This window comes from Rattus rattus, chromosome 9, assembly GCF_011064425.1.
Source record: "Rattus rattus isolate New Zealand chromosome 9, Rrattus_CSIRO_v1, whole genome shotgun sequence".
Lineage (NCBI taxonomy): Eukaryota > Metazoa > Chordata > Mammalia > Rodentia > Muridae > Rattus > Rattus rattus.
This window is the reverse complement of record NC_046162.1, coordinates 83,839,139-83,856,621: the sequence shown is the minus strand read 5'-3', so window position 1 is coordinate 83,856,621 and position 17,483 is coordinate 83,839,139. Positions and strand designations below refer to the sequence as shown.

At 47.9% G+C, this 17,483-nt stretch overlaps 1 protein-coding gene across 1 annotated transcript in view; it reads right to left on the bottom strand.

Annotated features, from left to right (window-relative positions):
• Positions 1-262: 262 nt before the first annotated feature.
• Ypel2 (yippee like 2) overlaps positions 263-17,483 on the bottom strand; it is a 32,208-nt gene continuing 14,987 nt past the window's right edge. Inside the window, exons 2-4 of the mRNA XM_032912392.1 lie at positions 6,255-6,298; positions 4,642-4,750; positions 263-849 (exon numbers count right to left, since the gene is read on the bottom strand). Coding sequence (XP_032768283.1) covers positions 760-849; positions 4,642-4,750; positions 6,255-6,298 — 243 coding nt within the window. The 3' untranslated portion in view covers positions 263-759. The remainder of the gene's footprint in view (positions 850-4,641; positions 4,751-6,254; positions 6,299-17,483) is intronic.

Here is a 17,483-nt window from a genome sequence, read left to right as displayed (position 1 = left end):
ATCTTTTCCTGAAACCTACAACGGCCAAGGAGGCCCAGAAAAGGTGATCGCCCGGGAGGGGGAGGGCAGAGTCACTAAGACCCATTGGGTTTTACCCCCAACCCCCATTTACTTTAGCAGGGCCATCTTCAGTCCAGGCCCAGAATGCCAGGGTCTTGCCCTGAGCTAGAATCAGGGCTGCTTCTTGTGCTAACCCGCTGTCCTGGCACATCTGATGCTAGGGCAGGAGTTTGTCAACAGAGAGAACAAAAGCCATGAGGTATTTTTTTCCCTCTTTGTCCTTTTTGAAGGAGTCAATTATTTCAAGCCTAAGTTGCCAGGTCTCCAAGAGCAGTACAGTTTTGTTCCACCCTCCTGCCCCTTCCCCAATCCCAGGACTCTCAGGTTCCCCTTTTCTGGTCCTCATGCCACTGTTCTGACAGGCCACTAGGCAGTTCTCTCGTGGGCGGGGGGACCCCCTTCTCAAGGCGGGCTGCCACCGTGCAGCCAAGGGTCCGTTCCGCTCATAACTGTTTTCAGCCAACACTAGAACAGAGAAGCCGAGATCAACTCACACACAGATACAAAGCAAAGAGACAGAGAGACAGTGATTTAGAGGCCAGTCACCAAAAATGATGGCGTCAGGGTGGGAGGATGCCCCCTGATGGCAAGGCCCCTACGTAGATGGAACCGAGTGCGTTCAGTCACTCTCTCACGCTTGGGTAGAATGTTCAGTTGGGTGGCATTCGCTGGATGCTGGACCGGATGGATGCTATCAGGTCAGTCCCAGCCATTGTCCTTGATCATGTGTGCGAGTTCAATGATGTATTTGCCTTCTTTATACTTCTGACTGCTTTCAAAAGCGTGTTCCTGTAAAACAGAGACACCGAGTGACCGAAGGCAGAGATGACCGCAGAGACACAGAAGCAGTGATGGCACTGATGGCAGGCACCTGGACGGCCGTCAGGTGCACCAAACACTCCAGCACAGACAGCCCGAGTTCCTGTTGTTAGCAGCACGACTGAGGGGACATCTGTGTGTGTGTGTCCTCAGTATCATCACAAATTTATTCTGGATCACTCCTCTTTTAAACACCTTTGCTCAAATGTCACCTCCCCACTTCTCAACCTGAGATGCCGATTTCACCTGCAGCACCGTGGCCTCTCTTCCCAACACCTTCTTTATCTCCATTCTCAGTGCTCCTTCCTCTCCAATACCCACAAGTATGCAACTCTCCGTTGCCAGTAAAAACTTTAAGCAGAAATGTCTTGCTTTGTACACTGCTGTATTCCTAGAAGACTACAGCCAGATAAGAGGCCCCCAGTAAACAGAAGAAAGGCAGTTGCTGAATCTGGAAGAAAGTTTGGGAGGACTGGAGTTGAGGACAACCTTGGTTTCATGGGAAGTTTCTTGGTTTCTTTAAAAAAAAAAAAAAAAAAAAAAAGTCCTGGTCAGGTGGTGCACACCTTTGATCCCAGCACTCGGGAGGCAAAGGCAGGCAGGTCTGTGTGAGCTCTAGGAGGCTACATAGTGATCCCTGTCTTAAGCTGATGACCGTTTACACACACACACACACACACACACACACACACACACACACACACACACACACACTGGGATTTCTGAAGCCTACTAGAAGTCTTCCTCACAGACATTTCATGTTTCCATGTTATTTTCGTTAGTTTCTTAGAGCACGGGAAAGCCTGGCTATCATCTTAAGATGTACTTGTCATGCTAAGTAGGATGGCAAGAGAACCCAGTGCTGAGGCCAACCAGGCCTTATTTTCTGCTCTCACTGTTTCTGTGTCAGGCGAGAATCAAGTGTTTTTCTTTCAGTGCTGTTCACCAGGGTGATAGACATTGCTTGAACCCCTGAGCTGCAGAACCTCCTCCCACCCACCCTCCCCACCTACCCGGCAGGTTGCTTCCACCCCTGTGGAGCCTCTCAGGGAGGCCCACAGAAAGCTCTCCTGCCCATGTGACTATCTCACATGCAGTGACAAGGCACACAGGCGTTTATGCATTATCCCAGAACACTGGTCCCTGGAGTCACTCAGGTAATGACTGAGGCACAAGCAGTAGACAAGAGGCTCTTCTGGCTGAGCCTCTGAGATCAGTAAGAAACCAGCTGTTAAGTAAGTTCTGACAAAACATTGATATGAACTACAGGGTTTTTTTTGTTTTTTTGTTTTTCAAGACAGGGTCTCTCTGTGTATCCCTGGCTGTTCTGGAACTCAGAGGTTGGTCTGTTTCTGCCTCCCAAGTGCTAGGATCAGAGGCAGGTGCTTCCACAGCCTAGTGGGGCATTACTAGAGACCTACAACTTCTATTTCAGAACCCGGAATGTAAGTGTCTTGTTGAGTGAAGAATCAATCTACAAAGTGAGGAGGAAGAGCCCAGAGAATGTGCGAACACTCCATGCACACAACTGTGGATTCAGCAGAATTTCCCTGATACTTCATTGTTCCCTGGCACCGTGTGTGTGTGTGTGTGTGTGTTGTGTGTCTGGAGAGTAAGAATACCAGGGTGAGTGAGTTTTACTTAGCTACCAAGGGGCATTCTGAAAAGGATACAGCCTGGGCTACACAGTGAGTCCCCAGCCACCCTGTGATACAGGGTTTTCCTAGTAAATAGAATTAAGGAAAAACAAATCCACCTGCCCACCGGCATCCATGACGGTGGCATTGGACTCCAGCAAGAAGAGTCAGTAATCTGGTCAGTCTCTGAAACTGCTCACGTAACCAACTGATTAGTTACTCAGTGTCTATAGCAGAGGTTCTCAACCTATAGGTCACAACCCCTCGGGCAAACCTCCAAAAATATTCACATCATCATTCACAACAGCAGCAAAATCACAGTCATACGGTAGCAACAAAAATGATTTTATGCGGGGCTGGAGGGATGGCTCAGTGGTTAAGAGCACTGACTGCTCTTCCAGAGGTCCTGAGTTCAATTCCCAGCAACCACATGGTGGCTCACAACCATCTGTAATGAGATCTGATGCCCTCTTCTGGTGTGTCTGAAGACAGCTACAGTGTACTTATATATAATAAATAAAATATTTGAAAAAATGATTTTATGCTTGGAGGGTCATCACAACATGAGGGTCACAGCATTAGGAAGGTTGAGAGCCACTGCTCTGTGAGGGCTGTTCCATAGGTTTGTTAAAATACCAACACTGAGGAGAACAGAATCGGGTATACCAAGGTGATCAATACAGGCACCAGATGCTCCCTACCATCCTCCCCACCATGGTGATAGGCAGTGGATGCCATCTTTTCCCCTCTCCTGAGGCTGGGGATCAAACTCAGGGCTGCTAGGCAAGTGCTCTCTACAGCACTCACTTGCATTAAGTTTCTAGGCAACGGCTTTTTATAAAATTGTCAGATCACCCAACCTGAACCTCAAGCAACAAATGAAAAACCAACTCAGGGTTATCTCTTCCTCTCATCCAGCATCTCACTGGATGAAGCAGCCCTGGGATCGACAAAACTGCAATCACGTGGTGGTACATATTCGCAATGACTGCTTGTGGGGGACTGAAGAGAAAGGACCCAATTTTCAGGCCAGTCTGGCCCTTAGTGAGACCTAACACCACTGCCACCTCACAGCCCCATTTATTTCCCTGAATAAACTTTTATTTATTATTTTTAGAGATTTTATTAGTTCCACAGCAAGGTCAAGCTCCTCCTCCCACCTACTCCCAAATGTTAAAACCACAGGCTTGCACCGCCATGGCCAGGTGGTACTGTATTGATTAGCCCAGAAAAGGCTGAGTGTGAGCACAAAAGGTCAGCTAAGAGACAGGGCCCCGTTGGAACCTCATTCTGCTGCTTAGACGGCATTTAAACTAGCTGGTAGCTGTGGAAGCATTGACCATACTTTTGTAGTGACTCAAAGCCGGCTAGGAGACCCACTCAGTTCTGTATCTTGTTAGATGGCTGGCTGACTGGCTATTTCCTGAAACAGGGTCTCATGTGGTCCGTCTGGGCCTGTCACCTACCTGCTTTAACCTCTGAAGTGTATGGATTACAAGTGTGTAGGACCACGTTTGGATAGCTAGTGTTTATTTTTGTGTATATTTATATACTGGTTTGGGGTCCATGTGTGTGTTTATGTGTGAGGGAAAGAAAAAAATGGACGTGTGTTAGCTAGAAGGTTAATGTCAAGTGTCTTTCTCAGTGACTTTTTGGAGAATGTCTCTCACTGACTCAGGAGCTCACTGACCAGCTAGACTGGATGCCCCCAGGATTCTCCTGGTTTATGCCTACCCAGCTCTGGGATTACACACATGTATGGCTGCACCCAGCTTTTACCAAGGGTGCTGGGGATTGGAACTCAAGTCCTCATGTTTATGGACAAGCATTTTGCCGACTGAGCCATTTCCCCAGTGCGTGGTTACACAGTAAGCGTTCAGGAAATGCTTTAAGGTCCTGTTAATAAATAAATACGCACATGAACTCACTCCCACAGAACTGTTCTAGGGCAGGTGAAGGAATGAACAGGAGGACTCAGATACCTATCTCAGTCAAAGGCACGAACTCCCAGGGCCCAGGGCAGCCTTGGAAGAAAGCATCCCTTAACAGGAGGCCTTTTGGTATCTATCCCTCATGGCCCCTCCCTCCCTCATGGCCCCTCCCTCCCTGGCCCTTCTGTACTTACATATTTCCAGCCCAAAGTGGTTTTGCAGTTTTCACAGTAAATGTCTGCCACGGCATGTAGTCCTGTTAGCAACACCCGCTCTTCTGCAGGCCCACAGCCCACATTAACTCTACGCCAAACACAGAGAGAGAGAGAGCGAGCGAGTGAGCGAGCGGGTGGTTAGTCAGAAGGATAAACAACCATTAGTCATTCAAGCTGAGCTTCTGGCAAAAACCGACTGGACAAGGCTACTCCCAGGGAAGCCAACAGGGAGAAGAAGCTGGTCTAAAACTGAAATGAAAAACATCCATCTCCTCAAAGGTAACCACATGGAACTGTGGGAATAAATCCTAGATCTACAAGACCGACTTCTGTGGGCTGACCAAAATAGCACTGCGTGACAGTTTGCTTAGGATTTAAATTTTCTGACACAGACTTTTAATCTTGTAACTAAAGAAAAGAAAATTCACATTACACTTCCTTGTTGAGGGGTGGACACATGCATGCTGTGGTGCATGTGTGGAAGCAAGGACAACTTTGGGGATGGGTTCTCTCCCCCTAGAGTAAGCTTAGATTTCTAGAGCTCTAACCCTGTGTTGTCTGTCAGGCTTGGCAGCACCGCCTCAGCCATCCCTTCTTCCCTAATCTGGTGACTGAAAGGGAGGGTCACAGCCTTGAGACCTCCACGGGGGTACAGAGGACTAAAGGATACCTGAGACGGTGAGCAAGACCGTGTGTTTCCGTCCTTATCATAAGGGCGACTAAGCCTGGAGTATATCACCCAGGCTTTACAGAATGCCTGTTGCAAGGAATGTGCTAGATTTCCTTTCACGGTTTATCACGGCCTGTGAGCTCTGTCTTCCTCTCCCAGTCAGAGGCTGTGAATCTCATGTCCATGGCAACAACAGGCAGGGTCAACATCCTCTGTGAAGGGATGAGGCTCTTCCCAAGCCTTCCCCTAACACACACACACACACACACACACACACACACACACACACACACACACACACACACACACACACACACAAAATAACACAAACACTCAATAACACAATACCACACTAACACACATACACACTAACACACACATAACACACACACAATAACACACATACAATAACACACATACAATAACTAACACACACATACAATAACTAACACACACTAACACATACATACAATAACACACTAACACTCAATAACACACACTAACACACATACAATAAATAACACACACACAATAACACACATACAATTACACACATTAACACACATACAATAACACACTAACACACACAAACAAACACATACACATACAATCACACACACACACACACACTCTCGCCCATCACAAATCTCAGGTCTGGCTGACCCTCATGCTGAAGCTCTAGCAGAGGCCCCTCTAAGCCTTCCCTGGGGAAAGATCCAGTGCCGGAAACACTGTATCGAGCACGTTATTTTTAGCTGGAGATGCTGCCAGCAAAATCCCCCTAAGGTAACTGACTACCAGCTGTTAATGGGGATGCCCCAAGGATGTTATTATTATTAATATTACTAAGGCAGAGGTCATTACTGAATCAGAAGTGCCTTCCCCGCCCCTCAAGACAGATACCCCAGTCAGAGACACTCACACTGAGTTGAAGAGGTAGGCTCGCCCTTGACTTCCCTGGAAGGACTGAAATACAAGAAGACAAATCAATAGTTAGACATCCATGTTACTTATTTGGGAAGCTGATTCCAAACCCGACCTTCCATGCAGAAGAAAGCATGTGGCCAGCAAGGAGTCTAGCTGGCAGATGGCATGAGGCACGAGAAGGTGAAGACAGAATAAACAGTTCAGAGATTAAGGCAGTCCACACATATGGGCTATTTTTTTTTTACCAGCTCAGGTGACTTGAGGGACAAGGGTACAGATATAAGAGAGTAGCCAGGCTGGTGTGGTGGTGCACTTGGGAAGCTGTGGCCGACCTGGGACATGCTGAGAAAGTTGATCTTTATTTAACAATGCAACTCCAGGTAATTAAATACCCCTCCGTTCTTGACATTGCCTGACAATTCACTGGGAGAATTAATCAGCACTACCTTTCCTGGTTTGCCCTCTTCTTACTCAGACCCCAGCATGAAAACCTGCAGTCTTGCCTTGCTCCTGGTTAGTTCTACCCGCCACAGCAGTTCCAGTGCTACGTGGGGACTCTAGGGTGTCTCGGTGATGCCCACTGAGCAGAATTCTCATTTCAACCTCTAGCTTGGCCTGCCTTCTTTCTGGCTTGTCAGTGGCAGAGATGACGGGACAGGACAGAAGGGAGCCATGCAGTCTGGCAGCTACCTCCATTAGCCCAGGCTTTGCTGGGGTTTCCCTCCTCTGGTCTTACTGAGCCCTCCATGTTCCTTCCGAATTGCTGCTGGCATTTTTAACGTGGTTTGACAACTGTATCCCAATTTAACTTCCTAGTCAGCCCTGGGGGGTTGGGGGGAAGAGTATAAAAACAGACAAGGAAACAAGGAACTCTGAAGAAATCTGGGGCGTCTGGCGGACAGATATGACTAGAAAGCACCAGACAGGGGACTCAGATCTGTGCCTAAGACGGCTATTCTGTCAGGCGTGCAGGTCTCCAGGGTCAGGTGCCTCTGGCCAGAGAAAGGCCGACTTCCTGTGGAGAAGCTGCTGACAAACGGCTGGATTGCTGGATGCCTTCCTGCCCAGGTGCAGCTCGAGGAGCAACAGAGATTCAGCAGCTGCTGTCCAGACCTGAACCTCGCTCGTGAGACAGCCCAGGGGGCATAAGACCTCCCTCCCGGGCACGATGGAGCTGCTCTAGGAACCATGACCTCTAAAACTGAACACAAAGTCTAGACTGCACAAACTGCCCGAGGGACGAAAGCTGCCCACTTAGTGACTCCCTCTCTCGCTCCTCCAACACTGCGCCCTAGGCTCTAGCCCAGGCTTACTTTCCCGGTGGCTTTGCCCACCCTGTTCTCTGACCTTCCCGGAAAGACACAAACCAACACCTGCGGTCCTGATGCACCAGGTGCTTTCCTTTTTCTTTGCATCTGGATTTAAATTTTTTAATCAAATTCCTTCTCTATGCTGAGTCTCAGAGGTATGGCTTGAGGCTTCAGGCTCTCCCCAAACCCCGCAGCAACGTGTGACTCTGGCACATAATAATTGCTTATTTTATTTTGAAGAGTCTCACTAGGTGGCCCAGACTGGCCTTGAATTCCCAGTAATCCTCCTGCTCCAGCCTCCATAATCCATTATGGGTGTGAGCCATTACGTCCAGCTCAGTCACCGTATAAACGTATTCCATTTTTTTCTATCTTCTTTTCTTCAAACACTACTGGGGTACATCATTACATGAGTTCTGATGTCTGTATGCCTAGGAAGCCATCGCCACAACCAAGAGTAAGGACAATCACCAGGCCTGGGGGCAGTGGCTTATAGAACATTTCAGAAAACCAGCTCTGTTTTTGAGGCAGATCACTGGTGCATTTGGGTAGGCTCAAGACATGGGCCACACTGCACCTGGCCCAGCTCTTAGTTGAGGCCAAACTAGTCTACATTAGAGTGTTCCCAGGCTAGTGAGGTAACGGCGTGAGGCAAAATCGAAGGGCAGAGTACTGACGATTCACCTACCCCAGGGTCTCCTTGGGCCTCTGAGTCTACTGTTCCCTCTGCTCTGCGTCACTTTCTCCACTATGGCTCCACAGGCAAACCCTGCTGCTTTCTGTCTGCCGAACGTGTAGTTTTGCTAGGCTTTTTACTCAGAGTTATAGATGGTTGTGAGTCATTTGATGTGGGTGCTGGGAACTGAACCCAGGTCCTCTGTAAGAGCAGCAAATGTTCTTACCAAGGAGCCATTATCTCCAGCCTGTAGCACAGTTCTTTTGGAAATTATCCATGCTGTATTAAAAACCAGTTTATTCCTTTTCTTTATTTTGTGCCAGGGTTTCATGTACATAAAACTCAGGCTTCCACAGACTCCCTACACAGCAGCTGTCCTCCTCCTGTCTCAGCTCTCAGGTGCTGGGATTACAGCATGTAATACCATTCTACCTCTTCCTGAGTTTTTGTGTTTTAAGAATGACCAGAGTTTGGTGTGGTGTCACACACCTTTAATTCCAGCACGTGGGAGGCAGAGGTAGGCAGATTTCTGAGTTCAAAGCTAGCCTGGTCTATAGAATGTGTTCCAGGACAGCCCTCAGAGCTACACAGAGAAACCCTGTCTCAAAAAACCAAAAACAGAATGATCAGAGAAGCCAGTCAGGGTACATGCTTTAACCCTGAAAGCAGATCTCTTGGGGGATGGGGTTGGGGGTCTGAGGGCAGCCAGAGCTACAAAGCAAGACCCTATCTCAAACAACACCAAACAAAAAAATATGAAAGGGTAACGGGTGTGTGTGTGTGTGTGTGTGTGTGTGTGTGTGTGTGTGTGCAGAACCAACTACTCAACATGTAAATGTATAAAATGGCCAAAAGGTAAAATTGCCAATAACATGAAACGTGATATAAAATAAAGCAATATAATTTAAAAGTTTACTTATGTATACAGATATTTTGTCTGCACACCATAAGAGGCATTAGAGTGTGAGCCGCCATGTGGTTACTGGGAATTGAACTCAGGACCTCGGAGGAGCAGCTGGTGCTCTTAACCAGTGAACTGTCTCTCCAGCCCCATATAAAATTCTTACGTTCACATTCTCTGCAGCGGTGCATTCACGGAATACACGCACCTTAAACGGATGCTTGGCGCTTTGCTGCAAGGTCACTTGCACTGGGGATGCACATATGCTTCAGGGCATTGCCTAGGAGTAACCAGCGCCAGTCTGACACAGACTAAAATTCCTAGAGAGCGGGAGCGGAGGGGAGGATGGGTGGCCAATGAGAACAACCTTCTTAGGCTCACGTGGCTCACAGGTATGCCAGGACAGTTCTGCCACGCACGTCTGGTGAGAGTGTGCTGGCAGAAGTCCGGGTCCTGCCAAGGGTTCTGGTCGCAGGCATGGCTGTCCTGGTGGGAACACTTCCTCAGGTAAGGCTGTAGAAGCAGCAGCATCTGCTGCCCCGGTTCCTCAGCCTGGCAGCCATAGCCAGATGTTTTATTTTTTTTATTTTATTTTTTTTATTTTTTTGAGGCATAAGCCTGGACGCTCTTCTACCATGGCTTCCACTACCCTGGGGACCCTGCCAACTGAACATTTATGATGAGGAAAACAGACACTGAGAACAACAGGCTTCTTGCAAATAGACACAGACAAGAATAGCCCGGCTGGGCCACTGTATCCTGTGGGGCCCAGCCTAGCCCAGCACAACCTGGCACAGCCTGGTGTTCCCGTGGGTGGGGGTGGTGCTGAGGTGGGGAAGCCGAAAGGGAGCTAAGGAAGCAACTGAAATGAAGCAAACAGAGTTCAGACAGGAGATGCGGAACAGACTGTCAGACACATTTGTTTGCTGTCATTACTGCCTGGCAACAAAGCAGCTCTCTTCCATGTTGTGTGTCAACCGAGGCTGGTGTGCAGGCCTTCACGAGGGGTTTTTCGGTTTTGTTTTCTTTCGACCACACAAAACTTTTCTCCTACCCCTTACAGTACAGCACTGGTTACGGGCCCAACCCTTCCAGCCAGCTCAAAGAAACGGAAAGGGCTTTGACTTTCCTGTTTGGTAGCCAAAACCACTCATTTCTGGCCCGGTCAGGAGTCTGGAAGGCAGAGATTCCTTTTTAAAGTAGAGCGGCTGGAGCCCGGTGTGGTGGTACACATCTGCTAACGAGGCAGCAGGAATGCAGGTTCGAGGCCAGTGTGGCTACACAGCAAGCCCCTGTCTCAAAATGAGTAAACAAACCGGCTTCCGGCTTGGCAGCACAGAGCTGTAATGGCGGTGGAGGTTAGCAGGGGTGCGGGGAGCAGGTGTGACCTCTGGAAGTGGACTGAGCTCATCTAAGGTATGAATAACCCAACACCCCGGAAGTCATGGGTTCCAAATCTGACAGAACAGCTCCCACTTGATGGGAATCACAAGGCAGTGGGCAGAACAAGGTGAACCAAACCCAAGCTTCTGTCTCACCGAAGGCTTCTCAGGAGCCTGAGGGAGAGATGAAAAGCTGACTCGATCCCTCAAGCCCCTTCTTCTTTGGTAAATTTGATCTTTTGGTCTTTAAAAAAAATAGTTTTTGTGTCCAAGTGTTTATATAGGTTTGTACACGTGCATCACACCTGTGCCTGGTGCCCAGAGGTCAGAAGAGGGCATCGGATCCCCTGGAACTAAAGTGATGGCTGTGCTCCATCATGGGGGTGCTGGGAATCAAATCCAGGTCCAACCCAAGAACACCAAGTACTTTGACAGCTCAATCCTTCTCCAGTCTCTCAGAATGACAAAGGGTGAGGCCCCCCTCTTTGCAACTAAGGTGAGAGAGAAAGAGAGAGAGAGAGAGAGAGAGAGAGAGAGAGAGAGAGAGAGAGAGAGAGAGAGAGAGAGAGAGATTGAGATCAGAGATATCAGCCTGGGATAGAATAGGAGATTCTGAGTCAATACTTGAGACATAAAAAGGATGGAAACGTGACTTAAATATACTCAGCAGATCTTGGTACAGTCACAGATCGTACAATCATTACTAAGTCCAGAGCGTTCTCATACACCAAAAAAATCTCACAGCGCCAGCAGCCAACCATCCTTTCTCTCTCTCGCCTCAGCCTCTGATAGCCAGGTTCATTTCTGGCTAGCGCTGCACAAGGGCACTGTACGTAAGGTGGTTACAGCATCATCAGGATGGTCGCGGGTGTTTGGGTAGAGGAACAAAGGAGATTAGTGAGATCTTTTCCCTTGGAATTTTGGCTGGCGCCACCCCTGACCCAGCAGGAAACAGATGTGGTCTGTTATGAGAAAGGGTCAGGTCAGCCACTTTCCTATTATTCCGTCTCATTCTTTTCTCTATCATTAATGTCATGGGTTTTCTAGTGTCATTGCAACCAGCTGGACCTGGAGCAAACAGCCTGGACCTCACCCTTGATCAAGCATAAGGAGAGGTGGAAGAGTGGGGAGTCGTGAACAACGCTAGAAACACCCAGAATCAGAACTCAAGTGCAGTTTAAAGAAAACAGACGATTAGCTAAGCAGGGGACTTCTCCCATCATTTCTACAAGAACCAAAGGAAATGGACTTCCATGGAAACAGGGGAGACAGCTTAATTATAAAGGAATTTCCTGACTGTGATTTCCACACTGGGACATAGGTCACCAGGAAAGACCGGGAGAGAGTAAAGCCATTTGCGTATCTTCATGACTTACCCCGACTTTCACATAGGGATCTAGAAACCTCAGTGGGGAGAAACCTGGCATGATGACCGTGCCTGTACTCCCAGCACCCGGAGGCAGAGGCAGATGATGAGCCGAGTACCATGTGACCTCGAGCTACAATAGGGAGACTGTCAAACGGAAGGAAAGGAACTCCTGCAGGATGGCCTCCTGGAGGTCCCTCCTCCATGCCTTTGGCTTATGGGTCTGTCTCATTTACCCTCACAGTCTTTTAAGCACACAGAGGAAGGGGTGCACAGGAGGATTGGGGATCTTTGGTGCTTCCATCCACTGCTGGAGGCAGAGTCAGATGATGCCCCTGCTTACATTACAGTCCAGTGTGCCTGGAGAGAAGAGGTAAAGAGGATGCTGGCAGCTTTGGTGCCTAGGAAACCTTGGACCAGGCTCGCTGGCTGCACGTCCTGGGTAAGTCACTTCTGAGGCCCGGGTACCCATATGCAGAAGGGTTTGAAAACAGTGCCTACTCCATGATGTACTAGACAAGGAGATGTGATTGTTAAGTGCATGTGTGTATACAGTAGGCATGCAGCCTGCTTCATAGGTCTTAATAAGCGCTGCCTTGGTAAGTGTTTCCTTTCACACAACTAGAACTTTTAGGGAGCTCACGACAGGCCTCTCAGACTCCCTTCCAAACTGCCTTTGAGCTCAGACCCCACAGGCTCTTTCCTCAACTGTCCTAGGGCCTCAGAGAGACTTGGTGACTATGGTTCTCTGCTGAGCTAAGGGCGGGCTAAGTGTCCCAGTCTGTGGCAGTGGGTTTGAGTGGTAAATCCCCATGTAAACATAACCAGCCAGTGAGAAGACAGATGTTGCCAGCTCGAAGCAGTCCTCAGGCCCTTCCCTACCCCAGAGGAAGGAGGACTAGAAAATGCTGTCTTCAGCTCCACAGAGGATGTCCAAAATCACACACCCTGTCCCCTAGGACAAAGGCTGGCGAGTCACCCTCACAAGGCCTGCTTAGGAAAGTGACCTTTTCTGAACTGGCCACTGGGGGTGGTGGAATGATGTAATGGCAGCCAGCCACTGGACCCTTTGCAATTCAAATACAACACCAAAAACTTTCAAGAGAGCATTCATGTTGGACCTCCAAGCCATGGGGCCTTTGGAAGTAATCCAGAGTCGCTATTATCTAAAGAGACTATGCTCTGAGTATAAACATCCATATCTGTATCATAAATCAACACTTAAAATATATTAAACAATATAAAAATTAAAGTACCTGCTGACTTCTATTTCAGTCTGCACGACTCCCAAAGTCCATGGGGTGCTTGCTAATGAAATATCTTAGAGTCCTAAGGATAACTGTGAAACCTGTGGTTAAATCCAACAGACTCCTAAAGAAAAAGCTTCCAGCACCTTCCAAGGCTAAGGCCACATACTCTACGCAACAAACAAAATAAAACAAACTAGCAAACGGACAGACAAACACCCATGCTTTCTAAATGTTTTTAGCAATTGCTGCAGTGAACTGGAGAGAGTTAATGCTTGAGATTGAAGTGGTCCACTCTAAGGAAGTGGGGGAGTAAGGCTCAGCTAAGTCTGATGACGAGTTCATTCCCCAGGTCACATGGCAGAGAGAACCACACAATAAGTTAAAACGTAGTAAAATCTTTAAAAGTGGGCAGACTGTGATCTGAACAGGAAATCCTCTGAGCAGTATGATGAGGAAATTATGCAGATACAGAAAACACAAAGCGGGAAATAGGTAAGTAAGTAAATAGGGAAGCGTTGAGGACTGAACCGTATGTGAGAGGCTCTGGCAATTGGCTCTGTAACAAGGGCATTGTATACATGACATCCTAAAGTCTCAAACAAATGCACTACTCTCAAGCTCCGGGGTTACCTACCCGCCACAGTGCACGTTATAGATTCCATTTCCAAACAGAGCTTAAGTAAAGCCCAGAGCCTACAGAACCTCCTAGCTTCCCACAGTTTGTGTCGGTCAAGGTCAGGATGGAAGCCTATGTATGGCTTCTGACTTCAAGTCCCAAGATTTCCCTAACCGGCGTTCACAGGGGAAAGCTGTCTCTTTAATGACGAGGGATGGGTCGATCTGTCAGAACTGCTGAAATCTCATAGGCTACTCAACGCCTCTGCTCTGATGCCACATTTACCTAACGGTAAAAATTTAATTATCGCGCTCAAGTGCGTTTACCTTCAAGGAAGACAGCACACAGTTCGTTCAAGTCTTTAGGATTATGCACACCACTGTGAATTAACGAATTCAAGTTCTGACTTAACCAGTCGGCTTCCTATGAGTTTTGTTACAGTGAACCAGTTCAGAGTTTGTTAGCTCTGAGTAAACGAAAAAGAAAACAAGAACTTGATTTATGGGCCTACAGTATTTAAGGCTCAGTGAGGACCACCCAGGGAATGCTCTGCTCCCCAGACTAAAAACAGCTTCTCCAGCTCACTACCGAATGATTATTGCACAACACTTGAAATAAATAATTCAAAGCTAAGAAGTTAGCTTTTAGCTTTTTAGCTCCTTAAAAAATCCTTTCCTTGGCAAAGAAGGATTAGAAGACTGTTTGGGACTTGTACACAGCAAGCGCTCCAGTAACCACGGTCCCTTGAAAGTCCGTGTAGGCTGTGCTTAAGAGTGTTCTGGAAGCCCTCCAAACACATAGGACTTTATCTAGTTTATTTCATAGACCCACATGGTTCTTGCCTGAAATGCAACCAATTCAACACCTAAGCAGACTTACCACCTTCCGAGCCAACCCATGTTAGGCCGATTGATCCTACACTGCCAAATTCCTCAAACGAGCTGAGTGAGCCCTTTTCTCTTAGAGCTGCCTGAATTTTGCAGCCTGGCATCCTTTGCTACTTTAACTTCTTGGGTTGTCTGGCTGGCTGCATCAAGCGCCTGTGGTCTAAATGCTCAGCAGTTTGGCTGGCACATACTTTTAATCCCAGAACCTGAATGGCAGAGGCAGACAGACAGTTCTAGGCTAGCCTGGTCTACATGGCTAGTTCCAGGCCATCCACAGCCTGATAATAGAACCCTGTCTCAAAATCTCTGTCTATGTCTGTATGTATGCCTGAGTGTCTGTATGTGTATGTGTGTCTCTCTGTGTATCTGTGTCTGTGTGTGTATGTCTGTGTGGTCAATATGTGTGTCTCTGTGTGTCTGTGTATGTGTATGTCTGTTTGACTTTGTGTCTGTGTCTGTGTTTATGTCTGTCTGTCTGTCTGTCTGTCTGTCTCTCTCTGTGTATACATGTCTATGTATGTTTGTGTGTCTGTATGTGTGTGTATCTGTTTTGGGAGGGCAGTTGTCTAAGCATAGAAGACCTGGTGACAGAACTAACTAGGCTTGTGTAAATACCCTGTGATATCTGTACATGGCTGAAATCTTCTAGGGACAAATTTCTTAGAACATTCTGTTGACACATGACTGTGCTTGGGCAAGAGCGACTTAATTCGTCATGAGCTTCATGTGTCTGGTCCCCAGCAGTTCTTCCTCTATGCACTGGGACGACAATGTCCACTTTCCTTCAGTTTCCTTTCCATTTTCTGTGCACAGCTGGGCTTTCCACCTTCCTGTCCACGTTCTATGTCTGTGCCTCACTTCCAGCCCTAGATGCTCAATACCTGCTTCTCCTCCTGAAGATGCTAATCAACTTACAAGGCTTTACTTACAAGTAATCGTGCTTCAGGTTGGTTCAAACCTAAGAGGCTGATAGAAATGTCCTTTCCCACCCTGGCAGCTGTCCAGCTTACACTGTTATCAGTATATTCCCACCTCCAGCTTCTAGGGACTGGGTCTAGGGGAGCTGAATGATACAGTCACGAAGTCAGACATGTGACTTCATGACATCACGATCAACAGTTGGGAGGAGAAACTAAAGTCCCACAAATCCGAGTCTACCTTGGCAATGCACTAAATTCCCGGCCAGCCTCAATTCCAGAAAGAAATCCTGAGTTCAAGGGGATCTCTATGAGCATGAGACCTCATCTACATCATGAGTTCAAGGACAGCCAGAGCTACATAGTGAGATCCTATGTCAGCATGGGGAAAAAGGGGGATGGAGAGGAGAGGAGGGTCCCTGCAAGAGTCTCAGTATGGACTTGCAGAAACCAGGTAGAGCACATAAATGCTTCCTAAAGGGCAAACAGCTGAAAACACAAAAGACTCCTGGTATAGAACTTGACTGGAACAGAATAACCAGGTGATCTCCTATCCAAGCTAGGAAAGGCTCCACAACCTACCTCTACAGGACGGAGTCCCTAATGCTCTGAGCACTGCGTAATCTGTGAACTGGGGGAAGGGAGCTGACAAGGTCTCTTACAGGGCAAACCTGAGCCCATATTCCATAAAGACAGCTGCCCCACACACTGAGAATTTTTGACTCTGACCTTCCTGCAAGTTTGTGAACTTCCTCCTTGTGTCTATGCTGCTCACTGGCTGGCCTAACTGATGATTCCTTCCTTAGGGCTCTCAGATAGGGAAACTAAAATTCCTGCCATCTACTCTGTGTTCAATTTCCTTGGCCAACACCAAAGTATTGGGCTCACTGTGAATTATCAGGCACTGGAAGCTCATTTCCTAGTCAAAAGACAGAGAACTAAGGATGTCTAAATGACCAGCAAGGGAGGGAGGGGCCTGTGTGGTCACATGACGGTCACATGAAGAGCATACTGGTGTCCTTCATTTAAAGCTGCAGGACCGGCTGGGTGCCATGGAGGGTTTCAGCTAGTTGTCTGTCCTGAAGGTGCTTACTGCAATCTGGCCCAGCAGGAGACAGGCCGGAAATACATAAATAGGTGATCTCACCTCAACCACCTGAGGGCACCAGGACAGGTTGAGCCATTTGTGGGCAAAGTGAACACGTGAACACATGAACACACACACACACACACACACACACACACACACACACACATACACACACACGCACACACACACACACCCCTACCTTATATTTCCCACAGTTTTATACCAACAGGACATGGTATTAACTTTTTCACATGTGTTCATTTATTTTGTGAATGTGTGTACATACGGCAGTCAGAGGACAATTCCCAGAAATCAGTTCCCCCCCTTCTACTCTACAGTGGTGAGGATGAAAACCAGACTTGGTGGCAGGCACCTTTAGCTGCTGAGCCGTCTTGTAACCTCCAGGGAATATGAAGGTGGTTCCTATCTGCGTTTTGTGGGTGGGGAAAGGTCTGGGGCCTGGGCCATTCTCAGACCCCCGAGAAGCCTTGATTCCTTTCAGCCATCTGTATATTGGTCTGTAAGTGTTGTGTATTGTGTACACTTCCAAACACTGGGCTTTCAGATTGCTTCTTCCTTCCTCAGCTTCCAAGGCTGATGGGTTTGGACAAGGTGCGCACTGACAGAGGGGTAGGCAAGCAGAGCTTGTTAGCTTTTCAACAGGGTCCAGCCAGCTGGACCAAGGAGTGGGTGTTTCCATACAAACTGCACCCCTCTCATGTTGCTGAGGGCCAGGACAGTAAGCCCTGGTGTTTTACATGTCAGTTACAGAGCCTCTGATTAGGTCTAGCAAGGGACTCAATTAGCATCATGGAAACACAGAGCAGAT